General features: G+C 33.3%; 2 protein-coding genes across 9 annotated transcripts in view; one reads left to right on the forward strand and one right to left on the reverse strand.

Annotated features, from left to right (window-relative positions):
• Window positions 1-8314, reverse strand: part of LOC115218229 (ras-related protein Rab-30) — a 29441-nt gene extending 21127 nt beyond the window's left edge. Inside the window, exons 1-3 of one of the 4 annotated variants that reach the window (XM_029787952.2) lie at window positions 8151-8314; window positions 7412-7455; window positions 1030-1124 (exon numbers count right to left, since the gene is read on the reverse strand). In XM_029787952.2, coding sequence (XP_029643812.1) covers window positions 1030-1116 — 87 coding nt within the window. In that variant the 5' untranslated portion in view covers window positions 1117-1124; window positions 7412-7455; window positions 8151-8314. Of the gene's footprint in view, window positions 1-1029; window positions 1125-5083; window positions 5234-7411; window positions 7456-7818; window positions 8075-8150 lie in introns of those variants that run through there. The other 3 variants (XM_029787950.2, XM_029787951.2, XM_036508403.1) reach the window with 3 other exon arrangements.
• A 122-nt stretch (window positions 8315-8436) lies between these two features.
• Window positions 8437-14866, forward strand: part of LOC115218393 (pre-mRNA cleavage complex 2 protein Pcf11) — a 28405-nt gene continuing 21975 nt past the window's right edge. The window contains exon 1 of one of the 5 annotated variants that reach the window (XM_036508395.1): window positions 8437-8886. In XM_036508395.1, coding sequence (XP_036364288.1) covers window positions 8728-8886 — 159 coding nt within the window. In that variant the 5' untranslated portion in view covers window positions 8437-8727. The remainder of the gene's footprint in view (window positions 8887-14866) is intronic. The other 4 variants (XM_036508394.1, XM_036508393.1, XM_029788180.2 and 1 more) reach the window with 4 other exon arrangements.

Here is a 14866-nt window from a genome sequence, read left to right on the forward strand (position 1 = left end):
TCCGAGAATGGCATGGTATTATTAAAGATGCAGTCAGTATCATACAGTATTGGAAAGAACACTTGCTGTCTTCTTTTTCAGTCCCACAATGTTAGATGGTGCAACTGTTGATAGTTTATTTCAACAAAGTTCACTTCATGGTATGCATTGCAAGCCTATGGAGGGTGAAGTAGTTCTGGCAATTAAGATCAATACTGGCAAAGCACCAGGATTAGACAGAAGCATCCAATCCAACAGAACTATTGCAAACTAAAAGTGAAAAGTTTTTGTCTGCCATACTTAATAACAAACAACAGAAAAAGAAATTCTATACCACAAGTCTAGATTAATGAAATTTTTAGCTAAATACATGAAGATAAAGAATCCAATGTGGTATCACTGTCTTAGAATCTATTGACAAAAGTCTATTTAGACTGTTGTTCAATTGGTTAATAAAAGACATCTAACCCTCAATGCTAACTGAAATCCAATCAGGCATTAGATCAGGATTTTTCTCTGCAAGATAACTTCAAGAAAAATGCATTGAAGAGCAGGTGCAACTATATCAAATCCTTGTTGACTTAACAAAGACCTTCAATACTATTAACAAAAAGCACCGAAGAAAGTTCTTGGAAAGTTGGATTCATCACCATCGTTATTTAATCTCCATTTCACATGATGGTATGGAATGGATGGTTTGACAGGAGCTGACCAGCTAAAGAGCTGTTCAGGCTCCATATCTGTTTTGGCATGGTTTCTATGACTGGATGCCTTTCCTAACATCAACCACTTTACAGAGTGCACTGGATGCTTTTACAAAGCACCAGCACAAGTGCTTTTCTGTGGCACCAGCACCTACAAACCCACAAGATAAAGGAGGCTCATGTGACATTCAGCAGGCAACTTTCTAATGAAATTGTTATAGAGAAAGGAGTTAAACAATGTGAAATCCCAGCCTTTACACTAATTTTAAAGTGTACAGCTGAAAATTTGATTTTCATGTTGCATATCATATCAAGACAAAAACATTTATAATGGAATTTAATTTACCTGTGTAAATCTTCGGACAAGACATGTTTTTCCAACACCAGCATTTCCTATTAACACTACCTTGAAAAGGTATTTATAATCTTCCATGGAGAATTCTATAACAACAACAATAAAATAAATAAAAGAATATACAATCATAATAATAATAATAATAATAGAAACAACTGAATATAATTGCAATAATGATCAAATATAATTACAGGTATAGAAGAAAGGTATGTTTGCTAACAGTTATGATTTGGAAACAGAATTTCAACATTCTGACAGATGAAAACAATAACATTTGTAGCAATCAGAGTACATCAGTACTGAGAAAAATTTAAAGCAAATCAGATACCAGGCACCCATCCACAAAATAACACTCATCCTTGGTGAGCTGGAAGAAAATACACCTTACACCAGCTCCACTTTCTCAGGCTCAGTAGATGTACTTTAGAGCCCAGGTTGATGGGCTACCTGATGTAAAGAACTAAAATGTCTGGGAAAATATGTGCATACCAATGAAACAATGCAAGCATTGTCCACCTACATTGTTCCCAACAAGAAACATTTCTTCTCAGTACATTTCTGGGTGAGATTTACCAAACAGGATATCACCGCATGCAAATTTCTACAAGTCTTGTGAAATGTGCTGATCTAATGAAATTGTCAGCCTCCAAAACCACTTTTATGTGAAACAGATTGAACAGGATTCCAACTAAACCAGATCTACATCTGGTTATCTCAACCATGAAATGGAGATAGGATTTGAAGTTCACTATGACTAATCCATCCCTCTGCCTGCACCCTTTCAAATTGCTAATGAAAAAGTGCCTACAAACACATCTTCAAGTTATGTGCTATACATCAATCCAGGACTAACAAAAACCATATCACACGAGCTATCATTACTATATAAATATTAATAGTTTCTTCTGAGAACAAGTGAATGATTTGTGAAAACAAAATATTTACTATAAGAAAAATTTAACAATTGCAATGGTAAGGGTTACTTCATCTTGTTTTAGGATCAATATGATTTTGTGAGGATTTACTATTAAAGATGGATTTAGAAAATGAAGTTACTGAATACAGAAGGGTAATGATTCACAAATTTTGCAGACTTAGGAACAGTTGACGACTGCTTATAGGTATTGTATGGTGTTCTTCATAAAATATTTATCTCCAAAGGATGGTAATTTTAAAAAAGTAAAGAAACCTATAACCTTGCAGTTCTCTTTTTTTTTGGTAACAAATCTGACTCAAATCATCTCCAAAAGTCACAAAGATCCATGGTCCAGTATTCAACACCCATCCTCAAAGATAAAAAATAAATCACTAAGACACTGACCCATCACAGATAGTTTTCCAGCAGGAGGAATTGAACTCAAACTACAAAACCAATAAGTATATACTGTTGCTGCATATGTTGGTGAATATATGACTTTTGTACCCTAGTTAGAACTAGATGGCTTGATAATGGACACACATAACATTAAGAGGCAGGATACAAACTGCTAACTTCTGACATTAACTAATACTCAGCCATTTGAACTTTCATTTTAGTTATTAATAACATATTACCAGTAATACCACAAGATAAAAAAAAAAGAAACCCACAAACTTGTTAAACCTTGAAATAATGAAACAAGTACTTGAACAAAATAAAATAGACTTATGTGACTTAGTTTACACTTAATATACTTCAAGAATAAAGGAAATATATTGAAAGAAAAAGAATTTTTGCAATATATGACAGAGAAGTTATCACTGAAAGAAGGTGAAATGACAAATTACACAAAAACTATGTCATCTATCAAATATGATTTTTACATTTAATGTAATGTCATTATTGATCTGAATTAGATCAATATTCACAATTTTCATACTTCAGGCCTTATTATGAACAGCAAATTGGAATAGCCATTAGATCATTAGATAACATGACTCACAATATTTGTTCCAATTCACTGTATGCTGTACTGGTGCCTGTGTCACGTGAAAAAGTGTGGGTGCCACATAAAAAGCATCCAGTACACTTTGTAAAGTGGTTAGTGTTAGGAAGGGCATCCAGCCATAAAGATTATGCTAGAACAGACAATGGCGCCTGGTGCAGCCCTTGACCATACCAGCTCCTGTCAAACTGTCCAACCCATGCCAATATAGAAAATGGACATTAAATGATAAGAACATTGAACTGGATACCTTGCAGTACCCGTGAAAGTTGTAACCCTTCTGAATTCAAACCTAATCTGTTACCTGGTTTAACTCCACCACCTGACATTTTGGGTACCTTTAATGGAGTTCATGCAGGTGCAAGCTTTCAAATCTGGTTTCTGGTTTGATAATATTTTCAAACCTTCCTCTTACCAGTCTTGGAAGCACTGTAAAGTGTTATGAGCTTTGCTGCTCTTGTTGAGTAAAAGATTCTAAAAAAGGAAAAAAAAAATGTTCCTAAAATCTGTGATTATTTCTTTTAAGTGCAGACGTTTGCTTCCCAACCACATGGTTCCAAGTTGAGATCCGCTGTATGGCACACTGGATTGTCTTCTACTATATCCTTGGGCCAACCAAAGCCTTGTGAGTGGATTGGATAGATGGAAACTGAAAGAAGCCCATCATGTCTTTGTCCCCCACTGCTGCTTGAGAACCAGTGTTGGTGTGCTTACATCCATGTAACTTAGTGATTTGGCAAAGTACCAGGCTTAAAAATAAATAACTTTCCGTTCATATATGGCTGCAGTCTTATGACTGAAACAAATGGAAATGGTAAAAAGATAAACAGACACTGCAGAATCCCAAATTACTTTCCCCTTCTACTCTTTCTGCATTCATTCACTGCTCCCGCTTAGATTTTTCTCTCAGCGTCCTCTCTCTACAGCCTCCCCACCAGGGATATACTTTCTGCTCTCATCTCTACTTCTATGGTGCCCTCCGGCCTCTTTCTCTCCCTGCTTTTGTAGAATTCACCATTCCTCTGCTCTCTGCCTTACATTCTCTCCCCACAGCTCCTCCACCACCTCATTTCACCATCTTTAGCCTATTCCCATGAACACCCAGACCACTCTTTTCTTCAATTTCTCCAGATGCGCATCACACAGGACTACAGCTCTTTTATATTCTCTTCCCCTGACACCATCCTTTCATGCTTGCCCTTATGATATGGTTAGCTCTAAAACTCCCAACACAACTCATCACCCTGTCCCTCCCTTTCTCGTTAACCCTTCCTTGCCCTCCTCCTTAGTGTCTATTTTGTTACTCTCCCCACTTCCACCCTCTCACAACTATCAATTTGTTCCTCTCTGTCCTTTACCCTCTCTCATTAACCTGTCTGGAATCAGCATAGCCTCTCTCTGTTATAAGGACTCTTTTAGACCCCTAGACTTGCAAACAACAAGGTGACCTCACTGATGTTGGTGCCACGAAAAGCACCCAGTGCACACTGTAAAGAGGTTGGAAAGGTAGCCAGCTGTAGAAACCATGCCAAAGCACAGAGAGAGAGAGAGAGAGAGTACAATGTGGCCCTCCAACATGTTGAATGCTGTGAAACCGTCCAATCCATGTCAGCACGAAAAACGCACATTAAATGATGATGATGATGATAAATATTATTGTTGTTAATAGTCCTAAGTCTGAGTTTGTATTCTACAATGAACATGAACGTTCCTTATCACAGACTCCAAACACACAACCATTCATGGTAACCAGACATAAATGTGTTACGAAAAACAACTGGGTTTATGAGTGGAATGGTCACATAAGAACCTATAGAATTTAAACCATTCAGGTCTTAATATACTCAGACAAGGTTGAATATACATAAAGTTAACAATTGTTCTCACAATAATTTAAATACAAATCTGGACGGTGTGAAAAAAAAACAAAATATTTGCATACGTGCTATTTAAACAAACTGTGGTGGACAAGTTGGGTTAAGCATCAAAGAAATGAGAGATGTTGAGCGAACTGCCACTTCTGCCAACAATGTCAATGCTTATCTCTGCATCTGAATAGCAGATTGTGTAATTCTTGAGTGTAAAGTATGAAATAACAAGGTAATGAAGAGGAGAAAAACCTACAGGTCAATGATCGACTGGATATAAGGTTTCGAGTTTCAACTCTGCAATAGCTATTGTACACTTGTCTCCCAATAAGATACATGTTCCATTTGCAAGTGGGTTGTCATTTGATTTTTTCAAATAAACATTTAAAAAAATGCGTGTAGTATGTGTGTGTCCGTGCGTGTGTACACACACGTATACACCTGGTGAATTCCGAAAGAGGCTTCACTACGTACAAATACTGCATTGCATTATGTATTAAATCAATCAATCCCAATGTAAGAAAAGACAATAATAATAATAACAACCTTCCGTTTATATATTAAACTAGGTAAAACAGGAATAGAAAAGAATTACCATTCAATAATAACAATCTGGTTGACTGTCGACTATGTTATTTATGACGAAGTATCAAAGAATACCTTTTAGATCTAAAAAAAAAAAGCCAGTAGACTTTATACTATTACTCTTTAGACTCTAACCTATTATATGACACTTGGTTAAAAAACAAAAAACTGTTCATGGCAATTTTAAAATGGGCTATTCGCAGTTAGGATTTGTAGGGAACAGTGATTCTCACTGAGTGCTAAAACCAAACCTTTTTGGAGAAATTTAGTTCTTCGTAATCCTTTTGCAATTTCCAACTTCAGAGACAACCACTTACAGTGTTTTAAAAATGGTTAAAAATAATCACTTTTTTCAGCTTACATCATCAACAAGAATTGTATTTTCGCCAGAATATTTATTGCTATTTAGCCTTGAGTCAGTCCAGATCGGGCAGGCCTATCATCAAAAGCGTTCCAGCCGTAATCATCCCGTCTCTTGTATATTTTTATGACTACGCTATCCAACGTGTCTTTCTGATTTCATGATGATGAGTAAACTGAGGAAGATCTGGCTGTTATTTCTAGCATATCGAGCAACTACGAAGAAGATCCCCCATCTATCTCTCCCTCACAAATATACATCATACATAATTGGTCCCATTACACATTTGTTTATTTCCATTCTAATGTCCTCTTTTTTGCCCTTGTAGAAAATAAAGTAGTCGGCATCGTCATTGCTATTACATTTCCCTCGTTAAATTTTCGTCAACAGAATTATTATTACCATAAATGTCCAAGTGAACCTTGAAGAAATTCCTATAAATCAATATATGCAATGTATTCAACATTACCAAACATAAATGTATTGTTTAATGCAAAGCCTTATTCATCGTTACCATTATCTCACAACCACTTCATCCCGAAAATACCGAAAAGACACAGCTACAAGCTAACGTGGAAGCCTCTATGTGGTAATTCGACCCGCTAAAAACAGCATCCAAATCTCTCTAAATCACACATTTCTGCATTATGAAAATGAAAAAAGATGTAATTGATAATGTAGAAATATATATACACACACACAATTTTTAAAAAAAAGATTCAAACAGGAGGGTCACAGAATGCTTTTCATCATAGGTCTGCTCGCCCATGGTAAAATCTATTGTTAAATAATAAATTCAAAAAAGAAGCCTTTTTTATATATATATTTGTATTATGCATCTCAGAATAATTCGGTGATATTCATATTTAGAATCAATTACCTATTTAACTTCAATCTGATATATATTTTAGGGTCCGAAGTTTATAATAATACTACCTATACTGCTTGGTTATTCTGAAGGTGGACGAGCTCTATACTGCACTACCAAGTTCCTAACAAAATACAATATAAATGTCTATATATATATATATATATACGTGTATATTCATTACTCGCAACAGTAAATATTCCTAGGAATATCTCTCTCTACCTTATATATATTATACGCACACCTATCTACTCATACATACATACATACATATATATATATATATATATATATATATATTATGCATAATCTGTAGCAGTGTACTTTATATTTGTATGAATTCATATTTTCAGTAGAATGAATCAAAATAAGTATTAAAGCGAAAGAAGGAAAAAGATAACCAAGTTTAATATTTGGATTTAATTTGATTTGATTTGTAGTGATATATATATATATAGACACACACACAGGCATAATTTATTTCTAAAATCAATTTACAGCTCACAAACAGACAATAGAGATATACATCCAAGAGAATTAACAACGTAGATGAATATTTGCAATATTTAGGTTTGGGGTTTTTTAAGAAAAAATGCTACATTATCATTAGAAAATATATAAAATTTAAAAGGCAACACACCCACTTCGTCGTCTGCTCACATCCCATACAGACACTTTAGCAAAAGCTTCAATGATTAAGCAATTAATTTAAAATGTGATCAGTTGATTTAATAGATAAACAAAAAAAATATAATAATTGGCTTACCTTATGGAAGATCTTCGCGAAAAATAGTAATATTCCTGGGGAAGCTGTACAAGAATTTAAAGATCAATGAGAGAAGGGTGGTGATGTAAGATATTAAAGGTTTATATATAGGGGCAATCAGAAGAGAATCATATCAAGAATAGGAGATAATGTGGCACTAAAGAAAAGAAAAAAGCTGTATTAAAGCATAAAATATATTTTACTTTTAATTATCAAACTATATATATATATATATATATATATATATATATATATATATATGTATGTATAGATGTCTATATATATGCACACATACACAGAGGCAGACAGTCAGATGTTTATCTTCCAGAAATAGGTCTAACAAGTTATTGAATGGCTTTTATAAATAAGGCGTAAAATATAGAAAAACATAAGATTACTGAACGTACATCTAAATAAATATATATCTAAATAATGTTTATGGAATCATATAAAAATGGCGTTAACCTCTCACACTGACAAATAATTTTAAATAATATTGGCAACAAAACAAAATACCAGAGATTCACGGTGACCAAAAAGTTCGGCAGTAAATCCCGTTAGCTTCCGGTTTTTTTAACCATTTCTATATTTGACTTTATAATTTTCTGTTCCTTTTGAATTTAAATTAGAATAAATATAAGAATGTTTTATTTTTGTCGATATTTTTTTTTAAAGATTATGAAAATATATTTCTTTTCTCGCGAACTAATTTTTCAATCACATATGTAGACTTATTTACCGCAAAAACTGTATTAACTGTTCGCTAATTTGACTGAACTCGATCTATATTTTTTAAGTGTTGATAAAATTTCAACATAAACTGCATAAATTCTTAAAGCGCATTTTATCTTAAATAGAAAAAGGAAGTAGAAGCGAGTGTTATTCTATTAAAATAAATATATAATGATTCCAAGAATTCAAGTGAACTTCTTTCCTTAAAATTTATTTCTTTACAATGAAAGGGGGGGGGTATTTCGAATCACGTGTGCAAACAATATAGACCAATGAGAACGTCAGTCGGTGATTCTGCGTAAGCGCGAGCCGTCTACGTCATTGTCCTGCGTCTCTTAGCTGTTACTTCGACTTCTCTTGAAGATGTCTAACAGAATTATAGCATTGTGAAAGAGAACAGCAACACTAAATATATATATCGCTACTAGAAAGTAATTTTGCAGGCAGGAAGTTTTTTTTTTTTTATATATTTTTCCAATATCTATTTTTTATGGAGCAGTTCTGAAGTTGGTGAAATTTCTCCTTATATCAAAAAGCTTTAAACAGAAGATTTCACTAGACTATATATATATATACATGAGAAAATGGCTGATGCCGAAGAAGTGATAGATAGCTACCGTTCGTCTCTTGCTGACTTGACGATTAATAGCAAGCCACTAATCAGTATGTTGACCATGCTTGCCGAAGATCATATCCAGTATGCCCAACACATCGTTCAGCTGATCGAGCAGCATTTACAAAAGGTTTCGCTTTCTACATTTTTTTTTTAGGATTCTATCAATTCGCCATCGGATTTCAATCAATATTTTTGTTTCTTTTTTTTTATGTTTATTCCGCGACCGCCATCTTTGGTTTTGTGTGATTGAAATTTGAGTGCGAAATGAAAGGTTCTCTTATTATTATTATAATTCTACTTTATGTGTTTGTGTTTTTTTTTTATACTTTTTCTCCTTCTTCTTCCAGTAATTGTATTGTGTAAATTTTCTTATTCCTTCCTTCCCTTTTTTTTAAAATGCGAATCATATAAGTAAATAATTCAGTATAGTATAACTCCTTGATTGAATTCATAATATAGGTCAGTTAACGTTTGTTTCATGACCTCTAGTTGTAGCTTTTTTTTCTCCTTTTTCCGTATATAATATTTTATTTCAAACTGATTTATAATTTAGTGGAACGTTTAAGCTGTCATAATCATGATCATTTTATTTATTTATTACTATAGGTTCAAATATTTCTTATAATGCTTAACGTTTTTAGTAAATAATTCAATGGACGACAGACACACAGTCTTCTCTAGTTTGAGACGAGTTGGGTGTAAAACTACAGAATTAACAATCTGAAACTTGTTACACAACCATAAGTAATGATTCAGAGTTAAATACGAAAGGCAATTTTTGTAGAAACTGAAACAGGATTGTACACACACTTGGTTTAGTAAGCAATAATGGAACTAATGTATTCTTAATGTTAAGCATACGGATGGATTTGAAAAAGCTTCAAACAAGATCGATTCTTTTTTTTCTATTCATTTTAGCTTTGCAAAGAAAGCAACGTTTTTAGAAAATTTGCAAATCCTCGTGATTACAAAAGAATCTTCTCAGTTCCATCAAGGTGTTTTGTATTGCTCTATGGTTATTTTATTTAGATTAACGCATTCGACATAACAGATTGGTGTCCCACCCGACTCTGCTACCCTGTAACTGTATTTTTTTAAATGCAATATTTTTTTAATTGTTAGTAATTTTTGACAAAATTAGAAGCAAAAGTTGGGGTGGGAGCATTGGCACCCTCCTCCCTGTTACCGCTAATTTCTGTAGCTTTAGCATTTAATTTATTTATTTTAATGATTTATGTTTGAAACCCTTACATTCGCAAACCCATACCCTCGAAAAAGTATTTCCATACAATTTTATTTTGAATTTTTCCCCCCTAAAACATATCTAAACTCTACGAAATTCCTTTTAAAATATGCTGTTTCAATTTGTAGTTATTCCTAATTTTCATCTTCCCTCTTATTGCGAATTTTAGTGTGTAAATCGTTATTAAATGCAATTCATTTACTTGCTTTAGATAGGATAATTAATTATTCAGTTAATTTTCGAAGAGTTTTTAGTTATTTTGGAACGGCGTGTTTCTCGTGTACTTAAATCTCTGAATTTTGTGTGTGTGTATTTAATTTACTTCTATTGCCAATATTACTCCTATTGTCTTTCCTATTATTTTCACATTCTTCTAAACTTTAGTGTATATGTACTTCGTGGAAGGAATCGCGTATGTTTTAGTATTCTAAGTTATTTCTACTAATATCATGCAATATGGTGCCACTGGAGTCGAATATTTAAAACTGTGTATGTATATGTGTGTGTATATATATATAATAATGATTCGTGCTAGTTTGCAATATTTTTTTAACCACGCGGTGTCTGAATTTTTATCTTCGTTTGTATGACTTCATGTGTAGTGTGTGTATGTATGTATATATATATATGCATCCACAAATATGGTATACATGATACACAGCCTGTGAGGTGGGAGTAAAAGTAAATGAAGGATGCTTTCTTTTTTTTTTATACGTTATTACGCTGCATTTTATTTATATATATATAATTTAATCCGTCCATTTAGTGTTATTTCGTAATCATTTCATGTCTGCACAGGTCTTTACACTATTAGAGTATATGTAATATATGTCTACCGTCGTAGCAGTTATCACTGTCGAACGCGTATGAAAGCCAAGCTTGTACAACTTGTGACATACAATGGTTGGCTTGTGCAGGGTGGACTGTAGCCCGAACACATTGATTCGTTTTCTAGTCTGTTAGATAAGTTTTTATTCTGAAACCCCCCAAAAAATTACAGGAGATAAAACGTCAGTAATGAATTTCAGAATGGGCATAGCATATAGTAGTCAAAAAAAAAACAATTTTTCGATTAGCATAATTTTATTGGGTCAATATTTTCGTCTTGACCCTATTGGGTTAATGTTGTATACTATGTGAAATTTAGTTTCATCCGTCTCCAGTTAGTATTTTCTTTGTATTTGTTTTCCCTCCGACAACTAAACCACCTCCATGTTCTTGAAACCTCCTTGTTTAGTAGTAACTGGGCGGGGTTTCCGTTAATAGACCTTTCACCCTCTCCTTCCCCGAATTTTATTCTAATTAGCATGGTTGTTTCCCTTTTATCACTTTAGCACAATAGAAATAACTCGTAGAAAACGTCAACTCTGTGTGTATATATATACACACACGATGTTGTAGTCTTTGAAGTAAAGGAGCGGCTCTAGAGTTAACTGCAATGCAAGATTTGTTTTGTTTTTACCATTATCTTATGGAAAGCTTAAAATTCGTCTTTAAAAATTGTACTTTTTGTAATGACATACTAACTCTCCCCTTGCTTGCCATTAGAGGTTCGTCATACAAAAATATTTAAAAGAATTTTCCGATAATCTTTTTAATCTTTGTACATATAAAATGTCGAACATCATACTGGAGTAGACTAAAAGCGAACAAATAATCGTTATAATTGGCAGTATCAAATAGCAGGATGTCTTTTTTTATATTTATTAGTTATTTCATATATTTTAAGTCTTTAGTTGTTTTTCCTAGTAGCTATAAAAATGCACTTTTACAAGAAAAGAAGGCATTCTTTCTATATAACTCGACAAAATCAAAACATTTCACTTCGGTTATTTTCGTGGGTTGTGGAGTATAGATATAACGAAATTATGCCAGCCATGTCTCATTTTGAACTTGAAGAAAAAAAAAGCCTTGCATATTTGTCCTTACCTGTTTCATATATGTATGTAAAATTCGCAAATTTCCAAGCAGAAAACAGAATCGAACTGTCATTTGCTTCCACGGAAATACCCGAAGTGAAATGTTTTGATTTTGTCGAGTTATATCGAAAGAATGCCGAAAAGAAAAATTTATCTGGATAGCCTTTTTTTTAAAGGTAAAGTTTACTTTGATCTCCATCTTACGGTTATTATGTAAGTTTGAAAACCTATTTAAAAGTTGCTCTGTATATAAAAGTTAAATAAAAGATCTGGAAATACCTTTAAAAAAATTCTTTGTATTTGTCACTGCTGGTTATTGATAATTTTGATTTTAGTTTGTATCACTTTGTTCGATATTTTATGTACAAAGATTGAAAGGTTACAGTTTTTCTAAAGAAGTTTGTCAAAATACATTGACTGACTCGTAATTCTCTCTTTAGAAAAAAATGACGGGCGAAAATATCGGGTATTCTCTGACACAAAATTGACAAATTGCTTTAACGAAATATTTTAATTTTAATAGCTTGAACCAAGTTGTCATTTTAAAAAATAGATAACCTGGTGGTGAGTTTGAGAGAGAAGTTAAGAAAAATAAAAGCTTTAATTATGGTTGGCAAATCCAGCCATATGCATGCTTTTTCTTCATTTCACTTTCTTTTCTATGTTCATTTGTGGATTTTATATATTAAAGCACATGCTAATTGTCATTCAGTCCCTTCGTATGATTAAAATTAAAATCGAACAAGAGGTAAGCTCAAGTTCTACTAGCCTACGATCTTGATTTAGTTTCTGTTAAACTTATTTTACACAGTTCAAGATCAGTGATTGGGAGAATATATATCTTAATCATATTGATGTCTTAGATTGCTGCAAGATATATTTGATTGTATTGCCTTGGCGTGTTATTTGCTTTGTCTGCTCCAGGTGGCTTTAGTTTTGTGTAACTTGTTTAGGTAATGTTCTGACATCTAAATTGGAAACAATTTACTAATATCTTACAGAACAAGAAAATGTTGCTGTTTCATTTAGTGTTCTTTTTTTTCTGTTGCAACAAGAAGTGTTACGACCTGTTCGGGTAAATCCAGTTAAATGCTTCACTGGTATTTTCTATGTCAGATAGTAATCTGGTAGTAGTGTTTCAAATTGTCATAGTTGCTGGGAAAACAAACAAACAAAAAATACTTTGTCTCTAAAAACACTATTTCCATCTAAATTTCAGAAAACATCTTGGCAACTTCTCTGCTTTCTTTGCAGGAAATCTTTTGCCTGCTTGTCTTGTGTGGACTGACTTAATATTGAAAGGTTTCTGTGCCAATCCTCAAATTTATTCTGTACTTTTATGGCTTAAGAGAAATTTGAAAGTGAACTTAATTGTCAATTTTGGTTAAAAGAAATGTTTGGTAGTTAAAACTTTCAAAGTTAAGCATTTATACTTTTGTATCCATACGCTTATATATGGTTAAAATGGTGGGGGTGGATTGCATGGCAAAAAGTATACATTGATATTTATAGGTTAAATACCAAAGCCGCATGAGGTTATGCATATTGGTTAACAGTGTGGAATGATAGATATATTTTAGTATCTTCATGTGTTCGGGTTCAATAATACAAGCCTATGTAACAATTGTTATGGACTTAACAGCTTCAGGTGAACATTTGATTCTAGATTAGAAACAAGTGTGGTGGGTGGTTTGGTTTTGAATCACCCATGCTTTGGAAATAATTTTGTAGAACCTGTGGAAATGTTTTTCACAGCAATTTTCTGTTCACATATAGAATATTTTATTGTAGTTAAACTCTAGGGTTTTTTTTAAAAAATCTTAGTCTTCTTTGCAAGTATATGTTTAATCATTAGTTTTTGTCTGCTTTTCCCTTATTACCATTGATTGGAGGAGTTTGAGACAGTGTTCTACAGCTGGATGCCCAGCTGGCTTTTTTTTTTTAGAGTAAGGTACTATACATCATACAAATTTACAAGTTGCTATACTTTTCGCGTAGGTCATGAAAACCATCTCTGCCAGCTGAATGATCTCAATTGTTTTAACATTTGTTTTTCCATACTTTCATGAGGAAGAGATTTCTACAGTCAAGGTGCACTTCTCGTTTCTGAGCAGGGTAGTAATCCCTCCCAATCTACTAGACAACAAACAGTCCAGGCAAGGTTATACTGAGCCTTTTGTTTACAGAGATCACACATGTCAAGGAGCCCAGCAGACTTTCACATTAAATTGCAAGCAGACATATTTATCAGCTGTGAGACTTGTTTCCAGTCAGTGAACATATGTGAAGACTGGGGAAATAATTAGCTATATTTCATCTTACATCTACCAGTTTCATTCAAAAGGCATTAGATCAGCCAACAGCAACCACAGTTGGGCAGGATCACTCACCACGTTCTGAAGCATGATGAAGAGCACTTGCCCAAGGTGCCATCCAGTGGAGTAAGCCAGAAAGCACTGCTTATAATATTTTGTGATGTATATATATGTGTTTGTCATTGATTGTTTGTTAGAATTAACTCTAGAAAATATATAACCTTTTGTGTCCATCACATGGTGATGGCTTTTGATGTTACTCAGCTGAACTCTCATTAACACTTAGCTGATGAGTATTAATACATTCACCATATTCCACTTTACCTACTTATTAACACCAAACCAAAACTGAAAAATATTCAACTTTTGAATTAGGCTTTCGAGCTATTTAGATAACTGTTTTGTGACATTAACAGTTCCTGAAAATATCACTTCTAATAACTTGCTGCATGATATTGAATAATCAACACATAATTTTATTAGTATTTACTTTGGTCATTCTAAATGTTGCTGGTGTTTTGTGACATGGACTCTGGCTTTTGAGATAGTTTTATTGGGGTAGAGATTTCCTTGCACTTTTGGGGGTCGTTCACTGTTGAGTTCCAATTTTTCCAACACAAGTGCACTCTC

The sequence above is a fragment of the Octopus sinensis genome, linkage group LG13 (genome assembly GCF_006345805.1).
Source record: "Octopus sinensis linkage group LG13, ASM634580v1, whole genome shotgun sequence".
NCBI classification, from domain to species: domain Eukaryota; kingdom Metazoa; phylum Mollusca; class Cephalopoda; order Octopoda; family Octopodidae; genus Octopus; species Octopus sinensis.